The sequence below is a fragment of the Ranitomeya variabilis genome, chromosome 5, assembly GCF_051348905.1.
Source record: "Ranitomeya variabilis isolate aRanVar5 chromosome 5, aRanVar5.hap1, whole genome shotgun sequence".
NCBI classification, from domain to species: Eukaryota; Metazoa; Chordata; class Amphibia; order Anura; family Dendrobatidae; genus Ranitomeya; species Ranitomeya variabilis.
Genome location: NC_135236.1, coordinates 541,482,101 through 541,507,624, shown reverse-complemented (window position 1 = coordinate 541,507,624; position 25,524 = coordinate 541,482,101). Strand labels below are relative to the sequence as shown.

Genomic DNA, 25,524 nt, shown 5'->3' with positions numbered 1-25,524 from the left:
GATTAGGGTTGGGATTAGGGTTAGTTTTGAGGTTGGGGTTGAGATTAGGGTTAGGGGTGTGTTGGGCTTAGGGCTTTGATTAGGGTTTGGGTTAGGGTAGGGATTAGGGATAGGATTAGCGTTAGGTTTGGTATTAGGGTTATGGTTAGGGTTGGGATTAAGGTTAGGGGTGTATTGAGATTAGGGTTGGGATTAGGGTTAGGTTTGAGGTTGGGGTTGAGATTAGGGTTAGGGGTGTGTTGGGCTTAGGGCTTTGATTAGGGTTATGGTTAAGGTTGGGATTAGGGTTAGGGGTGTGTTGGGGTTAGGGTTGTGATTAGGTTTATGGTTAGGGCTGGGATTAGGGGTGTGTTGGGGTTAGAGTTGTGATTAAGATTATGGATCGGGTTAGGGTTGGAGTTAGAATTGGGGGGTTTCCACTGTTTAGGCACATTAGGGGGTCTCCATACGCGACATGGCTCCACCATTGATTCCAGACAATTTTGCGTTCAAAAAGTCAAATGGTGCTCCCTCCCTTCTGAGCTCTGCCGTGCGCCCAAACAGTGGTTTACTCCACATATGGGGCATCAGAGTACAAATTGGACAACAACTTTTGGGGTCCAGTTTCTCCTGTTACCTTTGCAAAAATAAAAAAAAAATTGTGGGCAAAAAAATCATTTTTGTGGAATTTTTTATTTTTTTATTTTCACGACTCTGAATTATAAACTTCTGTGAAGCACTTTGGTGTTCAAAGTTCTGACTACATATCGAGATAAGTTCCTTGGGGATCTAGTTTCTAAAATGGGGTCACTTGTAGGGGGTTTATACTGTTAGATACATCAGGGGCTTTGCAAAAGCAACATAACGCCCACAGACCATTCTATCAAAGTCTGCATTCCAAAATGGCGCTCCTTCCATTCCGAGCTCTGCCATGCGCCCAAACAGTGTTGGGGGACATATGGGGTATCAGTGTACTCAGGATAAATTACACAATAAACTTTGGGGTCCAATTTCTCCTGTTACCCTTCTGAAAGTAAAAATTTGGGGGTGAAAAGATCATTTTTGTTGAAAAAATATGATTTTTATTTTTATGGCTCTACGTTATAAACTTCTGTGAAGCAGAAGGGTTCATAGTGCTCACCACACATCTAGATAAGCTTCTTGGGGGTCTATTTTCCAAAATGGGGTCACTTGTGGGGGTTTCTACTGTTTAGGTACATCAGGAGCTCTGCAAATGCAGTGTGACGCTCGCAGACCATTCCATCAAAGTCTGCATTTTAAAATGTCACTACTTCCCTTCCGAGCCCTGATGTGTGCCCAAACAGTGGTCCCCCCCACATATGGGGTATCAGCGTACTCAGGACAAACTGGACAACAAATTTTGGGGTCCAATTTCTCCTGTTACCCTTGTGAAAATAAAAAATTGCGGGCTAAAAAATGATTTTTGAAGAAAAAAAAAGATTTTTTATTTTCACAGCTCTACGTTATAAATTCTGTGATGCACTTGGGGGTTTAAAGTGCTCACCACACATCTAGATAAGTTCCTTAATGGGTCTAGTTTCCAAAATGGTGTCACTTGTTGGGGTTTCCACTGTTTAGGCACATCAGGGGCTCTCCAAACGCGACATGGTGTCCGATCTCAATTCCAGCCAATTCTGCATTGAAAAAGTCAAACGGCACTCTTTCTCTTCCAAGCTCTGCTGTGCGCCCAAACAGTGGTTTACCCCCACATATGGGGTATCGGCGTATGCAGGAGAAATTGCACAACAAATTCTGTGATTCACTTTCTCTTTTTACACTTGTGAAAATAAAAAAAAAAATTGTTTCCGAATTGAAATTTTTGTTAAAAAAAATAAAATAAAAGTTGAATGTTATTTTTTTCCTTCCACATTGCTTCACTTCCTGTGAAGCACGCAAAGGGTTAATAAAATTCTTGAATGTGGTTTTGAGCACCTTTTAGGGGTGTAGTTTTAGAATGGTGTCACTTTTGGGCATTTTCTGTCATGGGCACCCCTCAAAGTGACTTTAAATGTGAGATGGTCCCTTAAAAAAAAAAAAAAAAGTTTTTGTAAATTTTGTTGTAAAAATGAGAAATTGCTGGTCAACTTTTAACCCTTATAACTTCCTAACAAAAAAAATTAGTTTCCAAAATTGTGCTGATGTAAAGTAGACATGTGGTAAATGTTCTTTATTGACTATTTTGTGTGACATATCTCTCTGACTTAAGGGCATAAAAATTCAAAGTTTGAAAATTGCAAAATCTTAAAATTTTTTGCCATATTTCCGTTTTTTTTTCATAGATAAACGCAAGTAATATCGAAGAAATTTTACCACTAACATGAGGTACATTATGTCACGAAAAAACATTCTCAGAATCAGCGGGATCCGTTAAAGCGTTCCAGAGTTATAACCTCATAAAGTGACAGTGGTCAGAATTGTGAAAATTGGCTTGGTCATTAAGTACCATATTGCTCTATCACTAAGGGGTTAACCTCATCGGTCCACAGGACTGTTTCCAAAATGCATCGGTCTCGTTTTGATGTTCTTTTGCATAATTTTAATGTTGAATTTTAGCGTGAGGATGCAGGAGAGGTTTTCTTCTGATGACTCTTCCATGAAGCCATATTTGTTCAGGTGTGCATGTGTCTCTGAACAATAGAACAATGTTTCGCAACTCCAGAGTCTGGTAAATCTTTCTGAAGTTCTTTTGTATTCAAGCGGGGGTTCTGATTTGCGTCTCCAGCAATCCTACGACGTTATCTTGACCTCCACTGTAATTTCTTAATTAAATTTCGAACTGAGGAAAATACTACTTGAAAACGCCTTTCTATCTTCATATAGCCCTCTCTTACTTTGTGGGTGTCCACCATTATCATTTTCAGAGTGCTAGGCTGCTTTTTGAAGAACCCATTGCTGTGTTTTTCGGCACAAGGTTAGAGAAGGCTGGGTTTTTATAAAGCTGGGAAATTTGCATCACCTGGCCTTTCCTAACGATGATGGTGAACAAGCTAAAACTCTAACATGCTAATTAAGGTAAAATTACATGGCCACTGAATCACTTTCACCCTGTTCTTTTTCAAAAATGCAACAGTGGGCTTAGATATGTTTTTTAATAATTGTCATATTGTAAGCATCTACTAAGGACACTGAGTGATGGTAGACTAATACATCTGTGAATCCATGATACCTTCAATGAAATGTAGCTCTCCAAAACCAGCAGCACTTATGCAGCCTCCACTATGTTTCACTGTGGGCACCATGTGGTTTTTTTTGTGCTCAACTTTGTGAAGCCATGAGCTCCAGAAACCTTTATCTTGGTCCCTAATGTATAGAGTATTCATATTTTTCAGTATGGGCTCTGTCAAATTGAAGGAATTTTTTTTGTACATGGGCCATAGGATAGGTTTCCTTCTTGGACGACACTCATGCATGCCGTTCCTTTGCAGTGTATGCTCAATTGTGACATGAGAAACACATCCCAGTTTGACTTTCTACATGGTGTAAGCTTACATGCCGATTTTCTTCTACCATTGGATGCTCCTGTTCAGGTGTTAACTTCTATGGTTAAATATCACAGACTGACTGTCACTCCCAAACAGAAAACAGGTGTGAATAGGTGCAAGCTAAGAGTAGCCACCTTTTTATATAATTAACAAATTAAAGCTGCACTCTGTAATGTTAGAACATGCAAACATGAAATGTATGATATTGGAATTGTATTACTGCTCTAGAAATTAGGTTAAAATGAAGATACTTGGCACATAAATTATTATTATTATACATTCTTATAGCGCCATTTATTTCATGGCGCTTTGCGTGTGAAAAAGGGGGCAAATATAGACATTAAACATAAGCAAAAAAAAAAAAGGCACACAGGTACATAAGGAGGGGAGATTGGACAATTCATGGGTGCCCAGCAGCCAATGACGAGGCTATCCTCTTTTCTGGGAATCTAACCTAACACGATACCTCTCCTGGGCTGATAGCCTACAGGAGTAATGGCAATTTCAATTCCATATGTCATGTTTGCATGCTATAGTGTTAGAATGTAGTTTTAGTTTGTTAGTTAATTTATATGGTTGTCCTAGATGTCTTTGTGAGATGGTTGCAGTTCCATCTTTGTTAAATTGTTGCTTTCCTTTTGCTACAATATTCTGACTGAGAAGTAAAGTTTTTCTAATATTCTTATAGCCTTCACCTTTCTTGTGTAAAGAAATTATTTTCTTTCTCCGGTCTTGTGACATTTCTCTTCCATGTGGTGCCACTACCAACAACTTGAAAAGAGAAGGGGTTTTCTTGGAGAAAACACCCTTGTATAGTCAACTGTCTATTGGATACCTGTTTAATGAATCATTGGACTTACCTGTGGTTGAATTCTTCTTAATTAGAATTTTGTAGTCTAAACTTTAGCTTTGCTCCTAAGATTTTCATTGGTATATAATCATTTTGCAGCATGGTCTTAAGTGAATTTGTTAGGAAAATTACTGTTGTGGATGTGTAAAATAACAATTTTTTTGCAATCAATGGTTCACATTTGTGGGAGTATTTTCTAGAATGGTATAACAGAAAATGTTGATTCTGAAAGGAAAGGTTTTCAGACAAATCTGCTGGCGTGTACTCATTTATGCTGAGCAACGTATATGTTCTGTAACAGAAAAGGAAGTAGCAGGAGTGTTCATTTCAATAAAACCAGAGGGACATTTGAAGGATCCTATGAGATATCAGCTTCCGATAGTTTATATTATATTCAAGAAGTCTCACCGTGATTGCCACTATTATATTTATATATTTTCAAACCCATTTAGCCTAATATTAAAGCTTTGTATTTGTAAAATGACTTAAGATGGTTTATGTAGCATGTACAAGCAGATGGCATCCATAAAATATAACTGCTTATTCTCGTTTACCTATGGACCACATGCACACAAGCAAACGTCTCCTAATTTGTTAGACCATACCCGGTGGCAGACTAATGTTTTATAGGTCCAACCCCATCTGTACAGGAAACATGCATGTGCACTTTCAAATTAATCATAAATATGTCATTACTGTTATGAATTATAATTTTGTATTAATACTTTATTATTTTATGCACAAATATCTTAGTACAATATTTCCAAAAAGCAATAAAAGTTCCGGACTTTAAACCAGTGGTTGTCATCTGCTAGATCTGTGGTAACATTGTACCACCTCTCAAAATAATTATGAGCTAGGAATTTACGTCAGAGGGGTATGTTTTAAGATTTGTAGTTGCAGTTTCATATGTTATCACAAAATATACAAGGTCTGTTTTATAGGTAATGTTACATACCGTAAATGCTATGTCATTAGATGTCGTTTGGATTAACTTTTCTTTGAATGTTTTCCTTTTTTTACTTAAAATCTGTTTTTTTTTCCTCCATATTCATTGCTAAATATCAAATATCTCTTTTTATTTTCTTAGGTCTACAATTCAAATAAAGACAGTCAAAGTGAAGGATGTAAGTACTGGTTTGAACTTTTCTGCATCTTTGAAAAACATTGGTCCAAGCTGAATTCCCTCATAATGATTACTGTTGGTTTTAATAATTTCTGTATTCTACTTAAGGCCCCGTCTCACATAGCGAGATCGTTAGCGAGATCGCTGCTGAGTCACAAGTTTTGTGACGCAACAGCGACCTCAGTAGCGATCTCGCTATGTGTGACACGTACCAGCGACCCGGCCCCTGCTGTGAGATCGCTGGTCGTGTCGGAATGGCCTGGGCCGTATTTTGGTCGTTGAGGTCCCGCTGACATCGCTGAATCGGTGTGTGTGACACCGATCCAGCGATGTCTTCACTGGTAACCAGGGTAAACATCGGGTTACTAAGCGCAGGGCCGCGCTTAGTAACCCGATGTTTACCCTGGTTACCAGCGTAAATGTAAAAAAAAAAAACAGTACATACTCACCATCTGATGTCCGTCAGGTCCCCTGCCGTCTGCTTCCCACACTGACTGAGCGCCGCAAAGTGAAAGTGAAAGTACAGCACAGCGGTGACGTCACCGCTGCGCTCTGCTCTCACTGTACGGCGGCACTCAGTCAGAGCAGGAAGCAGACGGTAAGGGACCTGACGGACATCAGATGGTGAGTATGTACTGTTTGTTTTTTTTGGTAACCAGGGTAAACATCGGGTTACTAAGCGCGGCCCTGCGCTTAGTAACCCGATGTTTACCCTGGTTACCCGGGTGCTGCAGGGGGACTTCGGCATCGTTGATGACAGTTTCAACGATGCCGAAGTCGTTCCCCTGATCGTTGGTCGCTGGAGAGAGCTGTCTGTGTGACAGCTCCCCAGCGACCACACAGCGACTTACCAACGATCACGGCCAGGTCGTATCGCTGGTCGTGATCGTTGGTAAATCGCTATGTGTGACGGGGCCTTTACAGTTGCTATTAAAATGTTTCAACCCCTATTGTAAATTATGTATATTAGCAAAGTTTGCAAACTTTCTGCTGCTTGCAATAAACCAGTCACAGAAGAATGTAAAAACTTCTACATAACTAATTTAACGAGTAGTTTCCCGAAATTCAACACAGTGCCACATTTAGGTCACGGTCACACGTTCAGTATTTGGTCAGTATTTTCCATCCGTATCTGTAAGCCAAAACCAGGATAAATACAGAAGTGGTGACGTGTTTCTGTTAAGGTACCTTCACACTGAACAACTTAACAACGATATCGCTAGCGATCCGTGACGTTGCAGCGTCCTGGATAGCGATATCGTTGTGTTTGACACGCAGCAGCGATCAGGATCCTGCTGTGACATCGTTGGTCGGAGCTAGAAGGCCAGCACCTTATTTCGTCGCTGGATCTCCCGCAGACATCGCTGAGTCGGCGTGTGTGACGCTGATTCAGCGATGTCTTCACTGGTAACCAGGGTAAACATCGGGTTACTAAGCGCAGGGCCACGTTTAGTAACCCGATATTTACCCTGGTTACCAGTGTAAATGTAAAAAAAAAAAAAAACACTACATACTTACATTCCGGTGTCTGTTGCGTCCCCCGGCGTCCTGCTTCCCTGCACTGTGTCAGCGCCGGCTGGCCATAAAGCAGGGCACAGCGGTGATGTCACCGCTCTGCTTTACAGCCGGCGCTTACAGTGCAGGGAAGCAGAACGCCGGGGGACCCGACAGACACCGGAATGTAAGTATGTAGTGTTTTTTTTTTTTTTTTACATTTACACTGGTAACCAGGGTAAACATCGGGTTACTAAGCGCGGCCCTGCGCTTAGTAACCAGATGTTTACCCTAGTTACCCGGGGACTTCGGCATCGTTGGTCGCTGGAGAGCTGTCTGTGTGACAGCTCTCCAGCGACCACACAGCGACGCTGCAGCGATCGGCATCGTTGTCTAGATCGCTGCAGCGTCGCTAAATGTGACGGTACCTTTATACCTTTCCTCTGATTTTGGCTTACAAATACTGATGTAAAATACTGAACGTGTGAACGTGACCTAATTGTCTCCCACAGTTGCACAATTAGTGAGTGGCCATATGGTGACAGTTCATTATAAATTTTGGCACTATATAGATATAGATTTTGAATGAAAATGTATTTGGCTTTCGAACCACCCTTTTAAACTTCAGTTCTTCCACTCTTTACAAGGCTTTCTGCAAGCAATACAAAAACGTATTTTTAGAATGGGTTTTCTCTGTAATAATTGTTGAAATGCAAGCTACTAACTGTACAAATAGCAATTTGTTTCAACCTTTATCTTGGAAGTAGCAGGACAGCCGTTCTCTTGAAAGGTAGTGCGATCAGTGGAAATTACATTTTGTCAATTCATTGGCTTTTTTTCTTTGCCAATCTATTGTTGACTTTTGTCATTTTTGTCCAATCCTTTTGTGATTGGATTATGAAATAGCTTGGGGTTTCTTATCACATTACCTGCCTTCTGTTGTGTGTATGGAAGTGACCTGCGGAGTGCTGAGCACAGTAGTGCTTTCACTGTATATAGTTGTTTAGGAGGAGGATGCTGTGATAACAGTTGAGTGTTTTAAACTGTTTGTGTGGCATATAATTTCACTAGTCAGTATTTACCGGGATTTCACAAAATTGGCCTTCTTATATGGAAAGGTAGACATGCCAGTTACTCACACCTTCAATCTGTCGCTGCTTCAGTGGTCCATGTGGGTACCAGAAGTGATGACCTCCAGTCCTATGGTCGCCTGCAGCTTCTACACTTGGCTTACATGCTAGTTTCACCACTCAAGCAGTTGATTGCAGAGGTCTGGTTACTCTTAAAGGAGTTTTTCACTACTTGTACAATTCCTTCTTAAACACCTGAGTTCCCTGAGTAAAATAAGAAAAGCCCATACTCCCTGCCCATAACTACATAGTTCCAGCAAATTTGATGCCAGTGTCCCAGTGCCTACTTGAGGTTTTGTCATGTGAGGACTTCAGCCATTTAGCAGTCGTTGATAATCTGCATTGTTTACATGACATAATGTCATGTACACGCCGGGGAACCAGTCATCTATATCGCTGGAACAAAACCAATGTGGGAGGCGAGCATACGCTTTTATTTTCCTCAGGGGACACATGGATTTTAGAAAGAAATGATCCAAGTAGTTGTCAACCCCTTTTAGTAGTAGAAGATGCCAGTGGTTTTGAGTTTTATTTTCTTTTAGGACATTCTTTAAACATCACGGTTTACTTATCTAATAAGCAATGTTATAGTGCATACTACTTTTATGGTGGCACTATATGGTAGCTCTGATGTGTAGATTTTCTGATCTGTAACACTTTACCATTTGATTTGTTACAATTAGCAAACAAATTTGTATCAGTATTTGTCAGTGCTATGAATACTAATAAGTTTCTTTTAGGAATGATGTAATCCATATTTCTGTAATGTAATGGCTGTAGTCTAAACTTTGTCAGCTAGCGTTTGTTATTTCAGCTCAAAAATTGTTTAACTTGGATGTATAACAATAAGTTTTAAGTTTTCCTAGAAAGGTGGTAATATTTTATAGGCTAGCCTCTCATTAGCTTGCTGGGAATCATTGCATCGTTTGCCAGTTTGTTTGTCTGGATCAAACATCCAGGGCCAGTGCATAGTTCATAAAAACACTAATCCATCTAGGATGTTTGCATGGGAAAACTTGCCTCTAGTTGTTACGCAAAGTGGAACAAAACTTTATTTAGGTATTTATTTTTTTGTAATAAATTTTGTCCAGCATGGAAATTATGAAATTTTGCAAATCGCTTTTGTTAGGGAACTTGTCTTCATTTCTGTAAAATAAAAAAAATGCATGTAAGTGTCTTCCAAAGCCCTGCTTTTCCCTAATCTTTTTGCCTGCCTTCAGATCCATTGATATCAAAATGTACTCATTTGGAGCACAGATAATGACCGTGAACTAGCAACAAGATTCTTCGTCAGCACAATTTCAGCAATGCCAAAGGGATATCGTTTTTTTTTTATTTTAATTTGGTGTCTTAGTATAATTCTGAACTTCATTTAAAAATAAAATGTGGTTGTTTTGCAATTTTCCAAGGCCCACAACTTTTTTTATCTTTCTATTATAGGAGCTGTATGAGAGCTTCTCTATTCTGTGCAGAGTTTTAGTTTTTATTGGTTCCATTTAGGGGCACATACTAGACCTTTGTATTTAATTCTTTGTGGGAGGTGCGACAATTGAATAATGGCAGGTCCGGTTTTTCGATTTCTTATTTTTATTTACAGCATTAAAGTTTATGAATTAAATAATATTTTAATATATATGGAAGCAGCAACACCAATTATGCTTTTTTTTTTTTATTTGTAAAAGTGGTGATTCAAACACATAATTTTTTTTTTTTAAATGTATTTATTTTCTCTTTATTTTGTATACCTTATACCCCGGTGAATCTACAGAATTGCAGTCTAGAGTAAAAAAAAATCACAACATTCTTATTAAGTCTATTGTGGCTTGGATTATCAGGAATGCAGAGATGGCAACTTCTCAGAAGTATTCTAGTGTATTGTATGTGTGATCAAGCGAATGCTGGTCTAAGTACCCTAAAGAGACTAAAAAAAATAATAAAAACCTTCACGTTCTCACCAGATCACGCTGAAAATACCTGTTAGATCATTTTCTGTGTGTTTTTGTGTTTTGACTTTCGTTTTCCGCTGTATGTTGCAAACTTCTTATGATTGGGCAGCATCATACAGGGGAAAAAGTAACACCCCCCTCCCCCAAGAGAAGAATATCTGTTAATGCCCACTTGATTCAAATTAGTATGTTTGCCCTAAACTTTAAAACCTAACATCTTCGCAATGCAGTGGAAAAAAAAACATCTAACGTTTTAATCAACCACTTTGCCCCATTTTTGGTAATCTGTCCAATTTTGTGAAAGGTCCTTGATAACTATGATAGTGGGCTGTAGCTGTGCTGACAGCAGAGTTCCGACATTCATCAGCAAGCCAGTTGTCTTCAGCAGTTGCTGAGCTACTGCTGAATTAGGTTGTGGCCCCTGGGAGACAGAGTCAAAACTTCTGTACTGAAGCTTAGCAAACAAGCTCCAAGACATAAGCTCTTATCCCGGTAGTACCTCATTAAGAGTCAAATCAGAGAGCGATAAAAGCTGCCTGGATATTTAATTAGATATTATTTCTTGCCATTAAAAGGGTACAAGACTGCAAAACAATCCCTGACCTTTCATGATCTGAACAGGAAGCTGACGTTCCTAGCTACTATCTGGTGGGAATTAGTCTTGTCCTTTCCATCTGGATGAATCTGAAATTTTCTTGTCTGTTTGATGGCTTTAAATGTTAATAAGCTGTTGCCAAAAGGTGGAAAATGGGATTAAATCTATGGATACCTTAAGTATTGTATAGAACGGATTGTGTTTAGTATTATAATAAAGTATTAGATTATGTTTCCATGAGAGGTATTTTGTGAGGTTTTGATGTGGCAGATTTTCTGCAATATTTCTGCACCTATGAAGTAAATTGTATTGCTTGTGACTTTTCATTGTGTTTTTAAGTGTTTTTGTTTACATGCAATTTTTTGACTCTGCAATGTTTTTGTTTTTTGTATGTCATAAAAAAAGGCTGCATTGACTTTGATACTTCCTGATATTTGGCTTTGATAAAACTTTGATAATAGTCTTGTGGATTACATGTGTTTTTGATGCGTTTCCACAGTGCAAATGCATTAACCCCTTCCCAACCTTTGACGCAGCGTATGAGTCATGAAAACCTGTGCCAATTCGACCTGTGACGCAGCATATGCATCATGGTCGGATCGCGCTCCTGCAGGCCGGGTGAAAGGGTTAGCTGTAATTTCACCCGACCTCCAGCGACAGGGGGAGTGGTACTTGAGCCCAGGGGGGTGGCTTCCCACCCCCGTGGCTACGATCGCTCTGATTGGCTGTTGAAAGTGTTGTTTCACTTTCAATCAGAGCGATAGTAATATTTGACCGATGAAAATTGGTGAAATATTACAATCCAGCCATGGCCGATGCTGCAATAGCATCAGCCATGGCTGAGATCGCGATCTGCTACCTCCACCGATCTCGTCCTCTCCGTCCTCTACCCTGTCATCTGCTGTCCTCCGCTCCACTCCGTCCTCCTGTCTGATCCCCCCCCCCTCATACTTGCCGACCTCCGGTGTCCCTCCTGGTGTCAGTCCGTCTGCTCCATGGGCGCCGCCATCTTCCAAAACGGCGGGCGCATGTGCAGTGCGCCCGCCGAATCAGCCGGCCGGCAGATTCGTTCCAGGTACATTTTGATCTCTGTGATAGGTTCTATCACAGCGATCAAAATAGGAAAAAAAAAAACCCCTCCCTTTATCACCCCCATAGGTAGAAACAATAATAAAGAAAAAAATATTTACTTTTATTTTTCCACTAGTGATAGGGTTAGAACTAGGGCTAGGGTTAGGGTTAGGGCTAGGGTTCGGGTTAGAATTAGGGTATGTGCACACAGTGCGGATTTGGTTGCGGATCCGCAGCGGATTAGCCGCTGCGGATTCGTAGCAGTTTTCTGGCTATGGTTAGTGTTAGAATTAGGGTTAGAATTAGGCTATGTGCACACGGTGCGGATTTGGCTGCGGATCCGGATTCGTAGCTGTTTTCCATCACGTTTACAGTACCATGTAAACCTATGGAAAACCAAATCCGCTGTGCCCATGGTGCGGAAAATACCACGCGGAAATGCTGCGTTGTATTTTCTGCACTCAATTCTTTGTTCGGATTCCGCAGCGTTTTACACCTGTTCCTCAATAGGAATCCGCAGGTGAAATCCGCACAAAAAAACATTGGAAATCCGTGGTAAATCCGCACGTAAAACGCAGTGTGCTTTACCTGCGGATTTTTCAAAGCTGTGCGGAAAAATCCTCACACGAATCCGCAACGTGGGCACATAGCCTTAGGATTAGGGTTGTAATTAGAGTTAGGGTTGGAATTAGGGTTATGGTTGGAAATAGTGTTAAGATTAGGGTTCGGGGTGTGTTGGGGTTAGGGTTAGGCTTGTGGTTAGAGTTATGGTTAAGGTTAGGGGTGTGTTGGGGCTAGTGTTGGAGTTAGAATTGAGGGGTTTCCACTGTTTAGGCACATCAGGGGTCTCCAAAGGCGACATGATGCCACCATTGATTTTCAGCCAATCTTGTGTTCAAAAAGTCAAATGGTGCTCCCTTCCAAGCCCCAACATGCGCCCAAACAGTGGTTTACCCAAACATATGGGTTTTCAGCATACTCAGGAAAAATTGCACAACAACTTTGGGGGTCTAATTTCTCCTGTTACCCTTGGGAAAATAAAAAAATGGGGGCTAAAAACTTATTTTTTTGTAAAGAAAAATGATTTTTTATTTTCACGGCTCTGCCTTATAAACTTCTGTGAAGCACTTGGGGGTTCAAAGTGCTCACCACACATCTAGATAAGTTCCTTGGGGGTCTAGTTTCCAAAATGGGGTCACTTGTGGGGGGTTTCTACTGTTTAGGCACATCAGGGGCTCTGCAAACGCAACGTGACCATTCCATCAAAGTCTGCATTTCAAAACGTCACTACTTCCCTTCCGAGCCCTGATGTGTGCCCAAATAGTGGTTCACTCCCACATATGGGGTATCAGCGTACTCAGGACAAACTGGACAACAACTTTTGGGGTCCAATTTCTCCTGTTACCCTTGTGAAAATAAAAAAAATGCGGGCTAAAAAATAATGTTTGAGGAAAGAAAAATGATTTTTTATTTTCATGGCTCTGCGTTATAAACTTCTGTGAAGCACTTGGGGGTTCAAAGTGCACCTTGCATATCCAGATTAGTTCCTTGGGAGGTCTAGTTTCCAAAATGGGGTCACTTGTGGGGGAGCTCCAATGTTTTGGCACACAGGGGGTCTCCAAACGTGACATGGTGTCCGCTAACGATTGGAGCTAATTTTTCATTCAAAAAGTCAAATGGCGCTCCTTTTCCTTCCGAGCCTTGCCATGCGCCCAAACAGTGGTTTCTGACCGCATATGAGGTATCGGTGTACTCAGGAGAAATTGCCCAACAAATTTTAAGATTCATTTTATCCTGTTGCCCATATAAAAATGAAAAAATTGAGGCTAAAAGAATTTTTTGTGAAAAAAAAAAAAAAAGTTTTCATTTTTACGGATCGATTTGTGAAGCACCTGGTGGTTCAAAGTGCTCACTATACATCTAGATAAGTTCCTTGGGGGGTCTAGTTTCCAAACTGGGGTCACTTGTGGGGGAGATCCAATGTTTAGGCACACAGGGGCTCTCGAAACGCGACATGGTGTCCGCTAAAGATTGGAGTCAATTTTTCATTCAAAAAGTCAAATGGCACTCCTTCCCTTCCGAGACCTGTCGTGCACCCAAACAGTGGTTCCCCTCCCCCATATATGGGGTATCGGCGTACTCGGGATAAATTGTACAATAAGTTTGGGGTCCAGTTTCTCCTTTTACCCTTGGGAAATAAAAAAAATTGTCACTAAAAGATCATTTTTGTGACTAAAAAGTGAAATGTTCATTTTTTCCTTCCATTTTGCTTATGCTGCTGTGAAGCACCTGAAGGGTTAATAAACTTCTTGAATGTGATTTTGAGCACCTTGAGGGGGGCAGTTTTTAGAATGGTATCACTTTTGGATATTTTCAGCCAGATAGACCCCTCAAACTAACTTCAAATGTGAGGTGGTCCCTAAATAAAAATGGTTTTGTAAATTTTGTTGTACAAATGAGAAATCGTTGGTCAAATTTTAACCCTTATAACTTCCTAGCAAAGAAAATTTTGTTTCCAAAATTGTGCTGATGTAAAGTAGACAATTGGGTAATGTTATTTATTAACTATTTTGTGTCACATAACTCTCTGGTTTAACAAAATATAAATAAAAATTCGAAAATTGCGAAATTTTCAAAATTTTCGCCAAATTTCCGATTTTTTCACAAATAAACGCAACAATTATTGACCTAAATTTACTACTAACATGAAGCCCAATATGTCACAAAAAACTGTCTCAGAATCGCTAGGATCCATTGAAGCGTTCCAGAGTTATTACCTCATAAAGGGACACTGGTCAGAATTGCAAAATATGGCCAGGTGATTAAGGTCAAAATAGGCTGGGTCATGAAGGGGTTAAAAACGCAAATGGGTTTTTTACCTGTGGATTTTCGACATGTTATGCAAATTTGGAGGGAAAATCTTCACATAGAACTCAGGGTACACTCAAGTGAAATAGCTTGAAATTTGCGTTTGCTGATTGTAAACGCTTTGAGTGGAGCTGCAAAGTACAGCTTCGTTCAGGGTCTAGGGGACATTGCTACCTACTGCAGGACAGCTCCTATGCAAATGATAGTTGTTCTGCTGTACTCGGCAGCAGCTGCTACACCTTGAATTGCAATTTCCAGCTCCTCTCAGTGTTTATATCCAGCAAGTAACAAAGCAAATAACAGCTGATCAGTGTGGGTGTCCGGACAGTGTGTGGTCGGACAGTGTGTGTGACCAGACAACCCCTTAAATTTTGCATTTACATTTAAATATTGTAACTTTGAGCTTATCTTTACTTACAGCGTTGTTTTGAGGGTTTTTTAAATAAGGATGTACTTTTTTTTAACTTTCCTAATGAAAGCTTGTGAATAGTTCTGCTTCGGCATGATCTGACAAGATATTTTGTGGTAGGACTTTTAATTGATGAGTGACCAGTGCAAACACATGCAGCATTTTGCCACAGTTTCTGGGGATGAAAAGTAAGAAATAAGACAACCCCTATAAGTAAATGCTTCTCTTCAATAAAATTACCACTGCATTAAAATGGATTTTATTTTTACTCACTTATATAGCACCATTAATTCCACAGCACTTTACATACATTATCATCACTGTACCCATTGGGGCTCACAATCTAGACTCCCTATCATTATGTCTTTGGAATGTGGGAGGAAACCGGAGAACCCGCAGGAAACCCGCACAAACACGGGGAGAACATGTAAACTCCTTGCAGATGATGTCCTGGGTGGGATTTGTACCCAGGACCCCTGGTCTGCAATGCTACAGTGCTAATCACTGAGCCACTGTGCCACTGTGCTGCCCATAATTTACAGAAGCTCACCTAGATTACCACTGGTATTGTTATATAATCTAATTCCATTTAAATGTTACTTTTATTGCAACCACACACAATGTTAAAGGATGTTGATACCAGTGTTTAGTTTAAGTAATACAAAGTTTTTACAAAGTTGCTTCAAACACGGAGCAGCTAATTTTGTCTTTTTTATGTTTTCCATGTCACTTCCTGCATTTAAAAAATCTTGAAATTGAATACAGCAACTAAACTCCTTTTGACACACAGCTATGTCTACTCTCTTCTACAAACTCTGAATGCAGTTAATAAACTACATCCATCGAGCAGAACTCCACTTGCTCTTAGCCTCCCCCTTTCCATTCCTTCTTCTTTCCTTCTTCTTTCCTCTCCCTCCCCTCGTTCCCGTTAATGATAATTGTTTTGTATTTTCTTAATCAAAAGATTGTGCTTCTTCTTTGCATTATTACTCAATTTGATTTTAAAACTTTCAATGAAAATCTACTATATACTATTTAAAAAAATATATACTATTAAAAAAACCACAACATTTTACTCTGGATGCTAAGGCCGATAACAGGCTGGTAATACATGTTCTGTAGATATCACTTTTCAATGGCCAGCTCATTATCACAGGCAGGGTTAGTAACACCTATGTATTGATAACCCATAACCAACTATTCTACACTTGGCGGAGGAGTATTGTAGTAGTACGGCCTCCGGGTACCGGGTAGCATATTCCACTACTACCAGGATATCCTGATGCCTTCTGGCGGACTTGACCAGGGGTCCCACTAGGTCCATGGCTATGCGATCAAATAGAACCACAATGATAGGCAACGACACTAAGGTGCTACGGACGTGAACCACTGGGGAAGTCAGCTGGCAGATGGCACATGATTTATAATAATGTACGATTTCTCTCTGACAACTGGGCCAATAGAACCTCTGGAGGAACCATTCCTACCCCCACATGACCACATAGCACATGTGTTTGGGTCATGTCTAACACGTTGCGTCCATATGGCCCTGGCACCAGCAACTGCTCTATTACCTCCCCTCTCAGCTTGGTGACTCTGTATATTAACTCCCCATTTACGGCAAAGTACGAGTATCAGGTGTCAACCCCTGGCTCTTCAGCAACACCATTAAGTACAGTCACATTATCTAACACCCTTTTAGGGTTAAGTCCTTGAATTGGGTGGTCTTATATTTTCCGCCGGACACTTCCAGCTCAGGGATGTTGGACTCCGGGATACTGCCTCATCCTCATAGCAAACAAGCACACAAAAGGGAAACAATCAGCTGCGGCCTGTGAGGTTTCTTTAGGAGTGAACTGGCCATTGTCCGGGCAACCAGGTATCCTCCCTTTTCCCCACAAGTACCAAGACCATGTAAATTCCCTCCCTATTACAACAGATTGCAATAGGTCCTTGACTACACCCACCTCATAGGACGCGTTGCCACAGTTTGTGTCTATGACCACTTCGGCCACAGGGCAGTCCTTAGCATCTCCATGGATACAGCAGATGCCCACCGTCTTCCCAGGATTCAGCCAATGAGGAATTGTGGCCCTTACTAAAGTTACTAAACTACCCGAGTCCAACAGACAAGTAATTTGCACTCCATTCACTAATACAGGACATGCCAGAGGCCCCTGGCCTGGTTAAGGGACAGCACTGCAGGCAGGGTATGCAAAATATGAGCAGCTCCATCCTATACTGCAGTCCATTGGCTCGGCGGTCATGGAGCAGTGGGCAGCTATGTGACCTGGGGTATATCACCTCCAACAAATTAAGTTATTAGATGGGGCCTTTGGCAACAAGCCAGATTCCTCTTGGGCTCTTGGACGCCCCCAGTGTGGTTCTAGTTACCTTCTTTTGGGCATCATCCCCCCCCACCTTTTAGGAACCCCAGTATGGAGATGCTAAGACTCCTTGCTTCCCCAATGAACTTTCAACCATCTGGTACATTTCCACCAGGCACACAGGTTATCAGCATTACGGGGTCTACCTGGGCAACCCAGGATTGCATCGGCCTAGGAAGAGAGTGTATCAATATGACCATAGCGACCCTCTTCACCATCTATGCTGGGGAGGAAGATTCAGGTTGCAACCACTTTTGAACAATGTGTAGGAGGTCGAGCATTTGGGACGGGGAGTGTTGTGAACTATACTTCTTGGCTCCCTCTTGTGGTCACTAATGGTTTGGCACTTGGATTGTCTTTTCCCAGGTTGGTACTCACCTGGTTCGTTAGGCCTGGGGTGTTGCTATTTAAACTTCCTGGATTCTCAGTCCAGTGCCTGGCATCGTTGTAATCAGTTCATTTCTGTTTGCTCCTGTCTTCAGGTCCTGGTTCTTTGCAAGATAAGCTAAGTCCTGCTTTCTTATTTTTGTTTATTTGCATTGTTCATATTTTTGTCCAGCTTGTACAAAATGTGATTCCTGATATCGCTGGAAGCTCTAGGGGGCTGATATTCTCCCCCCTCACCGTTAGTCGGTTCGGGGGTTCTTGGATATTCAGCGTGGATATTTTGCAGGGTTTTTTGCTGACCATATAAGTCATCTTACTATCTTCTGCTATTAGTCAGTGGGCCTCTCTTTGCTAAAATCTAGTTCATTCTTACGTTTGTCTTTTCTTCTTACCTCAGCGTTATTATTTGTTGGGGGCTTGTATTATAACTTTGGGGTCTTTTCTCTGGAGGCAAGAGAGGTCTTATTTTCCCTGACAGGGTTAGTTAGTTCTCCGGCTGGTGCGAGACGTCTAGAATCAACGTAGGCACGTTCCCCGGCTACTGTTAGTTGTTTGTGCTAGGATCAGGTATATGGTCAGCCTAGTTACCACTTCCCTATGAGCTGGTATTTATGTTTGCAGACTTTGCAGTAATCTCTGAGATCCTCTGCCATTGGGATCATAACAGTATGCCAGGCCAAGTGAATAGTTAATGCATTTCAGAAGTGGGATTAAAAGAAAAGAAGTTCTCAGTTTTTTTTTTTTTTTTTTTTCTTCTCTTTCTTCCTTCCCCTTTTTCTCTGAGTGGCTTGAAGCTTTGCTGCAGACATGAATGTTCAGACCTTGATTACTAGCGTGGATCAGCTTGCTGCACGAGTGCAGGGCATTCAGGATTTTGTTGTTAGCAGTCCTATGTCAGAGCCCAAGATACCTATTCCTGAGCTGTTCTCTGGAGATCGATTTAAATTTAGGAATTTTAGGAATAATTGTAAATTGTTTCTATCTTTGAAACCTCGTTCGTCTGGAGATTCAGCTCAGCAAGTTAAAATTTGTTATCTCCTTCTTGCGTGGCGACCCTCAGGATTGGGCTTTCTCGTTGGCGCCAGGAGATCCGGCATTGGCGGATGTTGATGCGTTTTTTCTGGCGCTCGGATTGCTTTATGAGGAGCCTAATCTTGAAATTCAGGCAGAAAAAGCTCTACTGGCTATCTCTCAGGGCCAGGATGAAGCTGAAGTGTATTGCCAAAAATTTCGGAAATGGTCCGTGCTTACTCAATGGAATGAATGTGCTCTGGCCACAAATTTCAGAAATGGCCTTTCTGAAGCCATTAAGAATGTGATGGTGGGTTTCACAATTCCTACAAGTCTGAATGATTCTATGGCGTTGGCTATTCAGATTGATCGGCGTTTGCGGGAGCGCAAATCCGCTAATCCTCTGGCGGTGTTGTCTGAACGGACACCTGTCTCAATGCAATGTGATAGAATCCTGACTAGAACCGAACGACAAAATCATAGACGTCAGAATGGGCTGTGTTTTTACTGTGGTGATTCTACACATGTTATATCAGCATGCTCTAAACGCCTAACCAAGGTTGTCAGTCCTGTCACCATTGGTAATTTGCAGCCTAAATTTATTTTGTCTGTGACTTTAATTTGCTCATTGTCTTCCTACCCTGTTATGGCGTTTGTGGATTCAGGTGCTGCCCTGAGTCTTATGGACTTGTCGTTTGCCAAGCGCTGTGGTTTTGTCCTGGAGCCTTTAAAAGTTCCTATTCCTCTCAGAGGAATTGATGCTACGCCACTGGCGGAAAATAAACCGCAGTATTGGACACAAGTGACCATGTGCATGACTCCTGAACGTCGGGAGGTGATTTGTTCCCTTGTTCTGCATAAAATGAATGATTTGGTCCTTTTGGGTCTGCCATGGTTACAGACCCATATAATAATAATAATAATTTTTATTTATATAGCGCCAACATATTCCGCAGCGCTTTACAACTTATAGAGGGGACTTGTACAGACAATAGACATTACAGCATAACAGAAATCACAGTTCAAAACAGATACCAGGAGGAATGAGGGCCCTGCTCGCAAGCTTACAAACAGTTTTGGATTGGAAGGCTATGTCTGTGTCGAGTTGGGGTTGTCAGGGAATTCATTGCGATTCTCCGCCGGTGTCTATTGCTTCTTCTACTCCTTCAGAAGTTCCTGAGTATTTGTGTGACTATCAGGATGTATTCAGTAAGTCCAGGTCCAGTGCTCTTCCTCCTCATAGGGACTGTGACTGCGCTATAGATTTGATTCCTGGCAGTAAATTTCCTAAGGGACGATTATTTAATTTGTCTGTACCCGAGCATGCCGCGATGCGTTCTTATGTCAAGGAGTCTTTGGAGAAGGGGCATATTCGTCCATCCTCTTCCCCTCTTGGTGCGGGATTCTTTTTTGTGGCCAAGAAAGACGGGTCTTTGAGACCTTGTATAGACTATCGGCTTCTGAATAAAATCACTGTTAAGTTTCAGTATCCTTTGCCACTATTGTCAGACTTGTTTGCTCGGATTAAGGGTGCCAAGTGGTTCACCAAGTTAGATCTTCGTGGTGCGTACAACCTTGTGCGCATTAGGCAGGGAGATGAATGGAAAACTGCATTTAATACGCCCGAAGGTCATTTTGAGTACTTGGTGATGCCCTTTGGGCTTTCTAATGCTCCTTCAGTGTTTCAGTCCTTTATGCATGATATCTTCCGGAAGTATCTAGATAAATTTATGATTGTTTATCTGGATGATATTCTGTTTTTTTCTGATGATTGGGATTCTCATGTAAAGCAGGTCAGGATGGTGTTTCAGGTTTTGCGTGATAATGCTTTGTTTGTGAAGGGCTCAAAGTGTCTCTTTGGAGTGCAGAAGGTTTCCTTTTTGGGTTTTATTTTCTCCCCTTCTGCTGTGGAGATGGACCCAGTCAAGGTCCGAGCTATTCATGATTGGACTCAGCCCACGTCTGTTAAGAGTCTTCAGAAGTTCTTGGGGTTTGCTAATTTCTACCGTCGTTTTATCGCTAACTTTTCTAGCGTTGTTAAACCTTTGACGGATATGACCAAGAAAGGTTCTGATGTGGCTAATTGGGCTCCTGCAGCCGTGGAGGCCTTCCAGGAGCTGAAGCGCCGGTTTACTTCGGCGCCTGTTTTGTGCCAGCCTGATGTCGCACTTCCCTTTCAGGTTGAAGTGGATGCTTCTGAGATCGGTGCTGGGGCTGTTTTGTCGCAGAGAGGCTCTGGTTGCTCTGTGATGAGACCATGTACTTTTTTCTCTAGGAAGTTTTCGCCTGCTGAGCGGAACTATGATGTTGGTAATCGGGAGTTGTTGGCCATGAAGTGGGCATTTGAGGAGTGGCGTCATTGGCTCGAGGGTGCTAAGCATCGTGTGGTGGTCTTGACTGATCACAAAAATCGGATGTATCTCGAGTCTGCTAAGCGCCTGAATCCTAGACAGGCTCGTTGGTCATTGTTTTTCTGTCGTTTTGACTTTGTGGTCTCGTACCTGCCTGGTTCGAAGAATGTTAAGGCTGATGCTCTTTCTAGGAGCTTTGTGCCTGACTCTCCTGGAGTCTCGGAGCCAGCTGGTATTCTTAAAGAGGGAGTAATCGTGTCGGCCATATCTCCTGATTTGCGACGTGTGTTGCAGAGATTTCAGGCTGGTAGACCTGACTCTTGTCCACCCGATAGACTGTTTGTTCCTGATAAATGGACCAGCAGAGTTATTTCCGAGGTTCATTCCTCGGTGTTGGCAGGGCATCCGGGAATTTTTGGTACCCGAGATTTGGTGGCTAAGTCCTTTTGGTGGCCTTCCTTGTCACGGGATGTGCGGTCATTTGTGCAGTCCTGTGGGACTTGTGCTCTGGCTAAGCCTTGTTGTTCTCGTGCTAGCGGGTTGCTTTTGCCCTTGCCCGTCCCGAAGAGGCCTTGGACACACATTTCCATGGATTTCATTTCTGATCTTCCGTTGTCTCAAGGAATGTCTGTCATCTGGGTGGTGTGTGATCGTTTTTCTAAGATGGTCCATTTGGTGCCCTTGCCTAAGTTGCCTTCCTCTTCCGATCTGGTTCCTTTGTTTTTTCAGAATGTGGTTCGTTTACACGGCATTCCTGAGAATATCGTGTCCGACAGAGGATCCCAGTTTGTGTCCAGATTCTGGCGATTTTTTTGTGCTAAAATGGGCATTGATTTGTCGTTTTCATCTGCCTTTCATCCTCAGACTAATGGCCAAACGGAGCGAACTAATCAGACACTGGAGGCTTATTTGAGATGTTTTGTTTCTGCGGACCAGGATGATTGGGTGACCTTCTTGCCATTGGCTGAGTTTGCCCTTAATAATCGGGCTAGTTCCGCTACTTTGGTTTCGCCATTCTTCTGCAACTCTGGTTTTCATCCTCGTTTCTCCTCGGGTCATGTTGAGTCTTCTGACTGTCCTGGGGTGGATTCCGTGGTGGATAGGTTGCAGCGGATTTGGAATCATGTGGTGGACAACTTGAAGTTGTCACAGGAGAAGGCTCAGCGTTTTGCCAACCGCCGCCGCAGTGTGGGTCCCCGACTTCGTGTTGGGGAATTGGTTTGGTTGTCTTCTCGGTATGTCCCTCTGAAGGTTTCCTCTCCTAAGTTTAAGCCTCGCTTTATTGGTCCTTATAAAATTTTGGAAGTTCTTAACCCGGTTTCTTTTCGTTTGGATCTTCCGGTGTCGTTTGCCATTCACAACGTGTTCCATAGGTCTTTGTTGCGGCGGTACGTTGTGCCTGTGGTTCCTGCTGTTGAGCCTCCTGCTCCGGTGTTGGTTGAGGGCGAGTTGGAGTACGTGGTGGAGAAGATATTGGATTCTCGTCTCTCTAGACGGAGGCTTCAGTATTTGGTCAAATGGAAGGGCTATGGTCAGGAGGATAATTCCTGGGTGGTCGCCTCTGATGTTCATGCGGCCAATTTGGTTCGTGCCTTCCACGCTGCTCATCCTGATCGCCCTGGTGGTCTTGGTGAGGGTTCGGTGACCCCTCCTTAAAGGGGGGATACTTTTGTGAACTATACTTCTTGGCTCCCTCTTGTGGTCACTAGTGGTTTAGCACTTGTATTGTCTTTTCCCAGGTTGGTACTCACCTGGTTCGTTAGGCCTGGGGTGTTGCTATTTAAACTTCCTGGATTCTCAGTCCAGTGCCTGGCATCGTTGTAATCAGTTCATTTCTGTTTGCTCCTGTCTTCAGGTCCTGGTTCTTTGCAAGATAAGCTAAGTCCTGCTTTCTTATTTTTGTTTATTTGCATTGTTCATATTTTTGTCCAGCTTGTACAAAATGTGATTCCTGATATCGCTGGAAGCTCTAGGGGGCTGATATTCTCCCCCCTCACCGTTAGTCGGTTCGGGGGTTCTTGGATATTCAGCGTGGATATTTTGCAGGGTTTTTTGCTGACCATATAAGTCATCTTACTATCTTCTGCTATTAGTCAGTGGGCCTCTCTTTGCTAAAATCTAGTTCATTCTTACGTTTGTCTTTTCTTCTTACCTCACCGTTATTTGTTGGGAGCTTGTATTATAACTTTGGGGTCTTTTCTCTGGAGGCAAGAGAGGTCTTATTTTCCCTGACAGGGTTAGTTAGTTCTCCGGCTGGCGCGAGACGTCTAGAATCAACGTAGGCACGTTCCCCGGCTACTGTTAGTTGTTTGTGCTAGGATCAGGTATATGGTCAGCCTAGTTACCACTTCCCTATGAGCTGGTATTTATGTTTGCAGACTTTGCAGTAATCTCTGAGATCCTCTGCCATTGGGATCATAACAGGGGAGGTTTGTCACTGCAATAGGCCCAGTGGTGCACCCGTTGTGCACTGACTGTCAGTCACTACTAATCGCACCAAGACCTCAGTTCTCAACTTGGCATACTCTTTTTGCATCCTGGAAAGTCAGGTCATAATGTCTTTTGGGGCTCGCCAGTTAGATAGGAGGCGAGCACCTTTGCCCACTGCTCTGGCAGCAGCTTCTCCTGCACTGCTACCTGTTAGTCAAAAATGCCTCCACATCATCTTCTGCGGTCATCTGGCTTGTCTTACCGCTTTCTTGACATATGAGTCATCACCTGGACTTGGGGGAGGGGCTGTCGGCCTCCCACGAATTACCCCTAAGAGGAGTTCAATCTACCATGTATGCACCTCCTATTTTTCTGTTGCTGCTGCTGTTGCAGCTGCTGCACCAATAGTTTATTTGTTTCTTGTTGATGCTGCTGCTTTTGGACTTGGACCAGCTCCTCCATGCTGTTGACTTTCCCTCCTTCAGTTGCTTTCACCAAGGAAAGGTGGTATTTCTGCGGCAAGGTTTGACAACACATTTTTATTTTTTTTGCCAGAGTTATAAAACATACAAAAAATGTATACAGTACATTTGCCATTGCTGTGACTGTACTGACCTACAGGTATGGTGTAATAACAAAGCTCAAAAAATGTATTAGTGGACCTGCTGATTTTAGTTTTTTATTTTTTTCCATCTAAGTTTCTCACTTCCATTCAATATATTCAAACAATTCCAGAGTTATTCATTCTGTGTAATGTTCATTTGTAAAAATGAAATCGGAATAACACAGAGAAATCCCGGTTACTGAACTGCTTAATTGAGTCTTATATTTCATTACTTTGACGGTTTCAGATCTCTTTCAGGATGTGAGCTGAATGCCTTTAGGGTATCATAACTTTGTACAAAATAAATATTTTATCTCACTCTAATAAATTCCCAGGCGAGCCTTTCACTTTGCAGCACTTCAGTGTAATAGAGGCCAGTTTGTGAAAGTAATAAGATCCTATTGCTATTCCACTGGGATGAATAGATTTGGCCAAGTGTTGTTGCTTCTAATACTATCCCCAAACTTTTCATTTCAGTTCTGGCAAGTAGAAGAATTTTGGCCTCAATATACACCATACAGCTATGATTTTAGATTACGCCCAACTTCTACTTAGAGATGCAAAAATATCGTGAATTTTCCATTAGGATTGGTGAAGTTATCCACTATAAAATGCAGTACAGGGTTGGGTGACATTTCCTAAAACCTATAGTAGTATTCAGGGCTGTGGAGTTGGTAAGCCAAACCTCCGACTCCAACTCCGAGTCCCTCATACATGGCTCATGTTTAAGTGAAAAATTTATTGTAGTAAAATGGTAACATCAGGCTTTTAATCTTTATTATGATACAATAATCAAGCCATTTTGATAGAACATAAAATATATTTATTGGAATACAACTTTAGAACAAAAAAAAGTTGCATATTTACAATGTATTATACACTCTGCAGTAAGTGGAGAAAACAGTTTTCAACAAAAACGTACTGAATAGCATTTGTGCAGTCTATGAATTTATTCTGAGAAATAGTATCACCTCCATCAGATCCTCCTTTATAGATGACCTCAAATCTGACCTAATTATTTTAAGGCTAGAGAACAACCTCTCTACACTAACTTGGGTTGGTGGCAAAGCAGTAACCACATGGGCAACATCTCTAACAATTTCAGGGTATAAAGGAATTGCCTCGAGCACAGTCAGTTTTGATGAACAATTGAAATCTTCTACTTCATTGAGAGAAAGTGAAAAATTTAGCTGAAATATGATCAATCTGTTTTCTATGGGAGTGGAATCTTTTTCCCTGCAGCAACGCTTTGCCTGCTCCATGTCGTCCAAATACTTGTCGAAATCAAACTCCTCATCTGATGAAGATGAAGGATCGGCAACAGCAGCACTGTCAGGACCCGAGTCCTCTTGCTCTTAGCCATCCTGTAGCCCACTCATCGTA

At 41.9% G+C, this 25,524-nt stretch overlaps 1 protein-coding gene across 2 annotated transcripts in view; it reads left to right on the top strand.

The window, feature by feature from the left end:
- ARHGAP26 (Rho GTPase activating protein 26) overlaps positions 1-25,524 on the top strand; it is a 588,303-nt gene that overhangs the window by 217,074 nt on the left and 345,705 nt on the right. For both annotated transcript variants that reach the window (XM_077265841.1, XM_077265842.1), the window contains exon 12: positions 5,423-5,459. In XM_077265841.1, coding sequence (XP_077121956.1) covers positions 5,423-5,459 — 37 coding nt within the window. The remainder of the gene's footprint in view (positions 1-5,422; positions 5,460-25,524) is intronic.